The sequence below is a fragment of the Cheilinus undulatus genome, linkage group 21, assembly GCF_018320785.1.
Source record: "Cheilinus undulatus linkage group 21, ASM1832078v1, whole genome shotgun sequence".
Classification (NCBI taxonomy): Eukaryota; Metazoa; Chordata; class Actinopteri; order Labriformes; family Labridae; genus Cheilinus; species Cheilinus undulatus.
This window is the reverse complement of record NC_054885.1, coordinates 25,402,519-25,411,060: the sequence shown is the minus strand read 5'-3', so window position 1 is coordinate 25,411,060 and position 8,542 is coordinate 25,402,519. Positions and strand designations below refer to the sequence as shown.

Here is an 8,542-nt window from a genome sequence, read left to right as displayed (position 1 = left end):
TAGGCAAAACTGAAGCATTTTTTCTGTGGACCAAGAAGTTCGGCATTTTCAGTTTTGGGTCCGTATGTTAACAGTTATGAAAAGGAAAACGAACTGCCAGAAGTACACTGACCGTATATTTAAACATAAGACAAAATTGTGACTCACAGAGTCACAGTCTGAATGAAAGACAGATCCGTTAAATGTATTCCTGAGTGAACTGACTCGAGCAGTACTCTGTGACGTGTGAAAACCAAATATCATCAACCCAATGCGATTTCCAGCAGTTGAATGGTTCTCCTGAAAAAAAGTCGTATGGCGTATAAAAATAAGGCTTTGCGTTTACATTTTTGTCTTCAACCAAATGGCATCCTGGTGGTGTATGAAACTCAGAATTTCCAGATCGTGACGTCGACGCTGCCAGCGTGGAACGCACGTCGCGCGTCAGTCCAGGAAGTGAAGTATCCGGTTCAATTCGCGGATAACGAAGGTAACCTGGAATATTATATGCGTGCCAATTCAGTTCTCACAGGCTTTTCTGAAGATTTCTCTAGGGACTCTGACACGTTTACTCAACGTAGATTTTCTGTATCTTACCTGTCAGCAGACTGGGGTTACCGTCATTTTTCCTGCCTTACTGCTGAAAGGTAAGTAGAAAATATCGATCACCTTCGTGAGGCTGTATACAAACTTAGCCTCTGAGCAGGTTCTGTGACAGTCATATTACTTTACCTCCTGCGTTTTGTTGCTGTACTACATGTTGCTTCTCATAAAGCTCCGTGATTTACAATGTTGTGCTACTGCTTTGTCCTCAAAATCTAAATGACAGCTGGTGAATTTTGTGGTAAGGAGCCCTCAACCGAGACGTTGACAGCAGCTCAGTGCACCTTGCACTATAGGCTACCGGTCGCATAAAATTAGTTGTATTTATTATTCGACCTCTTGAAAAGCAGCTGTACAAAGTAGATTACATAGGGAGAATGTATAGTGAGTGAAACGTCTGGTTTATTTTATTTTTTATTTTTTATTTTTTTTCGCTTATATTTCTTTATTTTCAATAAACAACATAAATACAGGACAAGACCATTATTATCCAAAACCTAACATTTAAAAAAGTGAGAAAAATAAAAAAATAAAATAAATAAACTAATAAGGTAAAAAACAAAACAAAACAAAACAAAACACAAAGCAACAAGACAAAGCCCCTTTTAAAATTGCAATGAACTTTGCCGTAAGAAGATTATGAAGACTTTATAATAATTTATAGAGCGTTATAGAAGAACAGACAGTCAATCTTTGGGTAGGGCAATGATCGTGTGTATTTTGTCTGAAGAGTAAGACGAATCCAACTTGTTCCCAACCTTTTCCCTTTAAAATAATTGCAACACTTTAACACTGCCCAACAGTCGGGAAAAAGGGCCCCACATTTCTTCATAACATTCATCTTTCCTTTTGAAACGTCTGGTTTATTAAATCCATACATCATCCCGGTATTTACCGTTTTCATTAAGTGAATCATTTTAAAAGACTATAGAAAATAGAATAGGCACTCAATGGAGAATAAAAAATGAACTTCAATGGATAAATAATAATAATTATAATGATAAAAGTCATAGATTAATAATAGTTTAATGAAACATTTATTTCCAAATAAATAGCCATGTAGCCTACTGTAGAAACACAGACATTAAATACTGTTGCACAGGACGCTTGTACAAAGTTTGTTGCTTTTTAGCTAATTGCTTGAAGGAAGGAAAGAAAACCGAATGGGTGCTGGATGAGTGGAGTTTTTAAGATTGTGTACTGCCTTCCTCTTGAAGTTGGTGGGGTGAATGTCCTGAACTTCTTGCATGGCAATCCAGGGATTTTTTAAACCGTTTTTACTGTTCTGTTTATCAGTTCACTGTCCTGTGCTGGTATTGGAATACTAAACAAGTACACTCCCAGGATAGTAACTAAGTTAGTTAATAGAAGAATACTCTCAGAATACTTTTTTATTGTGTTAGGAATGAACAAAATTCTTGTTGAAAATGAAGTTATTTTTTATTTTATTGGTAATTATTAATTGTTTTTACACTTAACATTTAACGGATATAACAAAAAGGCATGTATTTTTTTTGTTTTTAAATAAGGGCAGTAAATAGCCTACAAAGTATTTGCAGATAAAGCAAAGTGAAGCAAAATACAAAATATAACCAATGAACAGGTAAATATCTTAGTCACTGTTACAAGCATGTTTTTTTCTCTGCACATGTCCATAAAACACCTGGCTCTGCTGAGCAGATAACCATAGGCTGAGCTTCCATGATGTTAAAAAAGATACCCCTTTTCAGCACTGTGGAGCTCTCCAACGTCTCCTCCATCCCTGACAACCAGTGGCCCTGATCTTAAAACCATCAGGGAGCCTTAGGAAAGGTGTTGGTACCACGCCCTTTCTTTTTCGATTTTTGAACAGGGATTTTCCATTCCAATGTTGTGTACCCATGTGTGTTGTGTATTTGTTTGACTGCAAACAGCAAAAGCGACCTAGCCTAATTAAGAAATGGAAAAGTTGCACTGGTTGATAACAAGAACTTAATTAACAATAACAAGGAGACATGGGGCATTTCCAGCCTGGCTTTTGACACCACAGGTGAGACAGCTGTGTGGGGGTTCTGTCTGAGCAGCCCTGTAATGATGGAGCCATGAAACAAGGCAAGGCACAGCAAGTTTATTTATATAGCACATTTCAGAAACAAGGCAATTCAAAGTGCTTCACACAGGACATTAAAATATTTTACGAGACATTCTTTTATTTCATGTACTCAGTTGTTGTGAGATGAGACTGTACTGTTTTTAATGAGGTGCAGTATTTTATTTTCGCCACTGTGAGGCACATGTCCGTGGGCTAGCGGCCATGCATTTTTTTTTCTTCTTGAGTTGAGAGTTCATCCCTCCATGACCAGAAGTAAGCATGAGGTTGAGCCGTTCCCTCAATAAACATGCCAGAAAAGGCTAAAGAGTATAACTGCCTCCGTCAAGTTATTCCCCGAGGTCAACACTGGTGAAGCTGCAAAGCTCAATAAAATACAGTGACAAAGGGAAAAAGAAACAGCTCAGCTTTACACATCCCCGTCTCTCCGCTGTCACAGCCCTGGGCTTAATTTGTCCGAAGACAGCAGAGATTTGCCCAGGGACCAGTGTGCTACGGCCTTCTCCAAAATAATAATACAATGCTTTTTGGGGCAGATTAGACCTAAGAACTTTGTTTTGATCAGCATGTGAAGATGGTTCTACCATGAAGCCCATGGTGACTGTACAAAGTTATTGATTACTTAAAAAAGAACAAATGATAAAGCAAGAGAGAGAGAGAGAGGATCAGGGAATGCATAAAAAATGGGCAATGCCAAGTGCATAAATGAACCATGTACATTAACTGATTAAAACCTGCTGGGGAGAAGCATGTGGAAACATTCTCATGCGCTTTCCCGGCCTTGCCCTCTCATTCCCTTTATCAAGTGTGGCCAGAGTGACAGCTCTCTAGCTGCCAATCTGCTCTGTCTCAGCACCACGGACAGCAAAGCATCAGCAAATTTCAACCCAAACACAGGCAATGGTATATGGACTATGGTATAGTTTGTGAATGTGAAGTGGAGTAAGAATGGGTAGGTGTGACCTGAGTAGTAAAAGCACTTTGAGTAGTCTGATGGCTAGAAAAGCACCATACAAGCTCAAGTCCTTTTACCATTTTCACTGGCGCAGCAGCAGAGGGAGCAAATTGGGGTTAAGTGTCCTTCCCAGGACACATCAACATTTGACTGCAGGGGCTGGAGATCAATCCCAAAACCATCTGATTGTGAGGCAACAAACTAGACTTATCCACAGTTGCCCCAACAAACATCAAAACTTAGACCTTTCACAACACAAAAGCCCACCTGTATACTGTGGGGCATAGAGTAGCTATGTAGCAAATTAAGAAATTAAGACCTGGTGCGCAGATGGCCTACAGGTTGGGTTGTCCCCCATGTGTGCAGGTGGCCTGGGTCCAGACTGTTGCACCATTTCCTGCACGTCTCTCCCTCACTCTCTCGTCCCTGTTTCCAATTCTGTCTGCTGTCCTCCTCAATCAGCAAAGGCATAAAAAGCCCCAAAATATCATTAAAAAAGAAAAATCAAGACCTGAAATTTTGGCAGATCAAACATAAAATCGTATCTAAGGTGACGAGACATCCAAGGAAAACTGATTATTTCTTTATAGCTGTAGAGAAAACTCCATGATGTCCAGATGGTTTTATAGATAAAGACAAAAAAGTCAAGTCCCTAGATATTTATCACAGATTAAAAGAAGTAGCCTTTCTAAACGACTGTCATTTTTATTTGGTTAGCTAAATACTGAAGTTATTTCTGTGAAGATAAGACTAAATATTTTTTCAAATTAACAAAACTTTTTGCATGGATTTAGCTCTACACTGAAAAAAGTACAACAATGCTGTTGTTGGATTGATGCAATTTTTGTTTTATAACAACCTAAAACTATTGATTTGTTCATAAATCTAAATCTTCTAAATTATCTTAATGGTTGGACCTATATTTTTTATTTAAACTGGCAGCTGGACACCAAATTAAATTCTGTAATTGGATCAATGTTTTTTTTATTGCATTAAGCCTGCTGTGGGCATGCGCATTTGTAACAACATCCCATAGGTCCCAAGTAGATTCAAAAATCACTTGATGCAACAGCAGCCGTCACTTTCTGAGTGGCTCTCCCTCTACACTCCAGCACAGGCATCCAGTGAACCGACTTAAACTGAGAATAAAGTGCCAAGTTGTTAACGGAAAGGAAAAACATAAGCTTTGTGTGCAGTTGAATTAATACAAATACAATTTATCTTTAGCCTTCATGGCTCCCTCTAAGAGATTGCGCTTACTGCTGAGGTTTACCTCCAGAGGTTACAAATATGACAGCCCAAGTTAAGAGACTGTCAGCTTCTCAGTTTCTGAGATGTTCTTGTTCTTACATGGTTGCAATTTCACTGCAGTATTTTAAAGGGGACTTATTATGCAAAAATCACTTTTTCAGGTTTTTTGAAAAAAAAAAAAAATATGTGAGCTCTCTTGATCCTCCTCTCAGCTAAGAGCAGAGATGCTGGATAACTCAATGGGTTACCTTGTTGACTTTTGACTGGGAGATTATTGGTTCAAAACCCAGTCAGGTCCTAAACTTTGGAAAGAAGTGCCTATCCAATTTAAACATTTTAAGTTCAAATGAGTGGAATATTTATATCAGTTGATTAAGGGAAATTTTTATTTTTAGTTTAGGAAAATCTAAAATAATTAGGTTTGCTAAACCTTTAAACATAGTTTCTCTGAAGTTAAAAAATTTACATTTACCTAATTTAAAAAAAAATTAATTGATTCAATTCAAAATGTTTCATGTGATTGATTACTTCATTTTTTCTTTTAAGTTCAACCAATGTTTTACTTTTTTCAGTGTAAAGAGGTGGTGATCTCAGCAATGTCCTGACATCGATCTTTGTTGACAGATGTTTTGATAATATAATTATTGATCTCCATGCCTTTATTTCCATACATGCTGCTGTCTGCAACTCTCTCTCTGCTCGTGTCACCGCTATGTCCCTTATTAAACATCCTTCCTTTTTCAAAAAAAAAGTCTGAAAAAAAAGTAGGAGGTTTCTATGGATAAATGGCCAACAACTACTAAGCGTAACCATTCATTGTAAAATTAATCCCTGTTTTATATTTATATTTACTTACTTTGACAGTCTTTAAAGAAGGCTAAAAGAATTCTGTCATGTAAAATAACAACAGTGGCTACCTTTGGAAAGCTACAGCTGAGGGAATTGTGCTTGTTGTCCAGGTAGATATCTCTGTATTAAAATATGCCTAATAAACACTAAAGAAGATTTTAAAAGACAAAAGAGGACACAAAAGTAAATTATATGGTGGTGGTACAGAAAAATGCACAAAGTGGATAAGAATGCAGCAAAATCACTGGTCCTTAAAATAATCTGGGGATCAACTCAAGGTCCCCCTTACCAGATGTAGCCAACTGTGAACTCAACTCAACTTTATTTATTTATTTGTATAGCACCTTTCATACAAAAGACATGTAGTGCTTTACAAGGAACAGACAGATGGCGAAGATTAATGCAATCAAAAAAGAACAAAAAACAGTCAGGAATGGAATTAAAAAATAAGGAAATAAAATCAATACAGTAGAGAGACCAAAAAAATTAAAGAGTCAATAAAATACAAAACTATAGATTAAACAATTAACACTAAGGTAAAAATATAAAAGAACAGTTAAGAATTACCTCATGGTAAAAGCCAAATTAAAAAGATGTGTCTTCAGTTTTCTCTTAAAAACATCAATGGAGCTGGTTAGTCTAATGTCCAGGGGGACTGAATTCCAAAGTTTTGGGGCATAGAAACAGAAAGCTCTCTCCCCAGTGCTTGTGTGGGTCACACGTGGGACATTTAAAAGTGAATCAGTCGAGGACCTAAGGGATCTATTAGGGACAAAAAATGAAAGGAATGAAATGGGAAGTACTTTAATATTTCCTTTATTGACCCTCAATGGCCTTTACTGAAGACAAAACCAAAAGATTAAACAGACTTAACTTTTAAACACAGCAATTGTGCATAAATTACATGGGAATTAAGTTTGTTTTTTTCTGGTCAGTAACTCTCAAAACTAGCCTTAAAATCTAAATGAAACAGAATTGCATTAAAAACAAGATTGTGATCTGGCTACAAAAACATCATGGTGTGATATTTTTTTCCATATCACCTACCCTTTGATCCAAGCATTGTGGGGCTGTTCAGGTAGAACCCTGACATGGAAATGAAACTACCTTTCATGTCTTAAGTAAGGTAGGTTGCTGCGGCTGTTGGCTAACAGCCTGATAAATTAAGAATAATCAATGCCGTATTCTAAAAAAACAAAAACTCTGATACTGATACAAACTTCAATGCAAATACTAATCCTGGATAAAAATATATTTTTAAATGTTTAATTTGTCATTTTATTGTTTTCTTCACAACCATCTAGCAACCTCAGAAATTATCTGGGGACCCCCACATTGAAAATCACTGCAGTAGCTCATTTATGGACACACCTATGAGCTTCATAATCGAAGAAAAATACACCAGACCAGCCAGCTGTAAAATGTCACATAGCACAGCAACATCTTTATAGAATTAAGATGGCGAATGCCAGCATCATTATGGGAAAAAAACTACATAGACAATAAAAACACACAAAAAGAAGAGATAATACCTGGCCATATTTTACTATTTTAAGTTTTGTGTATTCTTTAACCGATAATATTACATTTTTGTGAATTAATGTTATAATCTTTTAGTAGTAACAGGGTTAGGGTTAGGCTGGAGATGAATGTTACAAAGGCTGTATGAAAAACCCAAACTTTGGGAAATATTGACCGAGCAGGACTTCTGACTTCCTGCATTCAAACAATGCACTTAAGAACTTTGCCACAAAGCTGTCTATGGGGCAAAATGAAGTAATTTACATAACATACATATAAATAAAAAAACATAGGTATACTTCTTTTATTAAATGATGTGTGTCTGATGCATGCACATTTTGCCTTCTAATACACACATACACGCAACAGAATTTGAAATGGCTTTTTTTATTTTTGCTCTAACAGTCCTATATCTGTGTTTGTTCTACTCTTTCCCAGCACACACTCCAAAAAGTCCTTAAAAGATGGAAGACTCTTCACTGGCTCACATGAGAAAGAATCTGAGTGAAGCCATGAAAATCCTTGGAGATGGACAGAGGTGTGATCGGGGACCTAGTTACCAATAATTTTATTTAGATAATTAGCATAAAATCTTACAGCTAGAAAATATAAGAAAAAACAGCAATGACTTTCTAATAACCATATAATGCCAGTAGAGGTAGAAGTAAGGCGTGTACCTGTTTTAAGTTTATTTTCATACTTCTTTCTCTTATTTCAGATTTTGGGTCTGTAACTTTACCCTAAGGGAGTTTTTGACTAGGAAATGCTTGAGTGCAATTGATGCAATATTCAATATTACATATTTTGTAAAATCTGTATTTGGTCTGTGCTTTTGTTTAGAGACCACAAAGCAACAACAGAGAGGCAGCACCCAGGCAGAACAAGCATCCCTGGGCCCCTGCAAGGAGAGTACGAAACACACACATACAACAACAACATACACTTATCACAGGGGAAGGGCGAAGAGAGACAGACAAAACTCTTTGTTTTTATTGATATTTTGCAGTATGACAAGTGTTTTACATATTTGAGCTATAATTCAGTTAGTTAAATAAAATCAATAAAGTGTGAAAAATCTACTTAATTATTGGTTTTTATCTCTTGTGCAGTGGACAGGATACTGCCACAATACTGCAATTACTGGACAACCTCATTCATGAAGAGGAAGAAAATGAGGACAAGCTCTTCCACCAGTAAGTGAACATAATCACTGAAAAAATCTCATAAAATGTATATAATATGGATGTAGAGTGCCAAGCCATGCCAGGCGGGAGTGTGTGTTAGGGCACCTCACC

At 36.8% G+C, this 8,542-nt stretch overlaps 1 protein-coding gene across 4 annotated transcripts in view; it reads left to right on the top strand.

Annotated features, from left to right (window-relative positions):
* The first annotated feature begins 383 nt into the window (after positions 1–383).
* The window catches only part of pdxdc1 (pyridoxal-dependent decarboxylase domain containing 1), a 91,617-nt gene continuing 83,458 nt past the window's right edge, over positions 384–8,542 (top strand). For 2 of the 4 annotated variants that reach the window (XM_041817419.1, XM_041817416.1), the window contains exons 1-4: positions 452–626; positions 7,686–7,785; positions 8,088–8,156; positions 8,357–8,440. In XM_041817419.1, the coding sequence (XP_041673353.1) occupies positions 7,712–7,785; positions 8,088–8,156; positions 8,357–8,440 (227 nt within the window). In that variant the 5' untranslated portion in view covers positions 452–626; positions 7,686–7,711. Of the gene's footprint in view, positions 627–7,685; positions 7,786–8,087; positions 8,157–8,356; positions 8,441–8,542 lie in introns of all 4 variants that reach the window. The other 2 variants (XM_041817417.1, XM_041817418.1) reach the window with 2 other exon arrangements.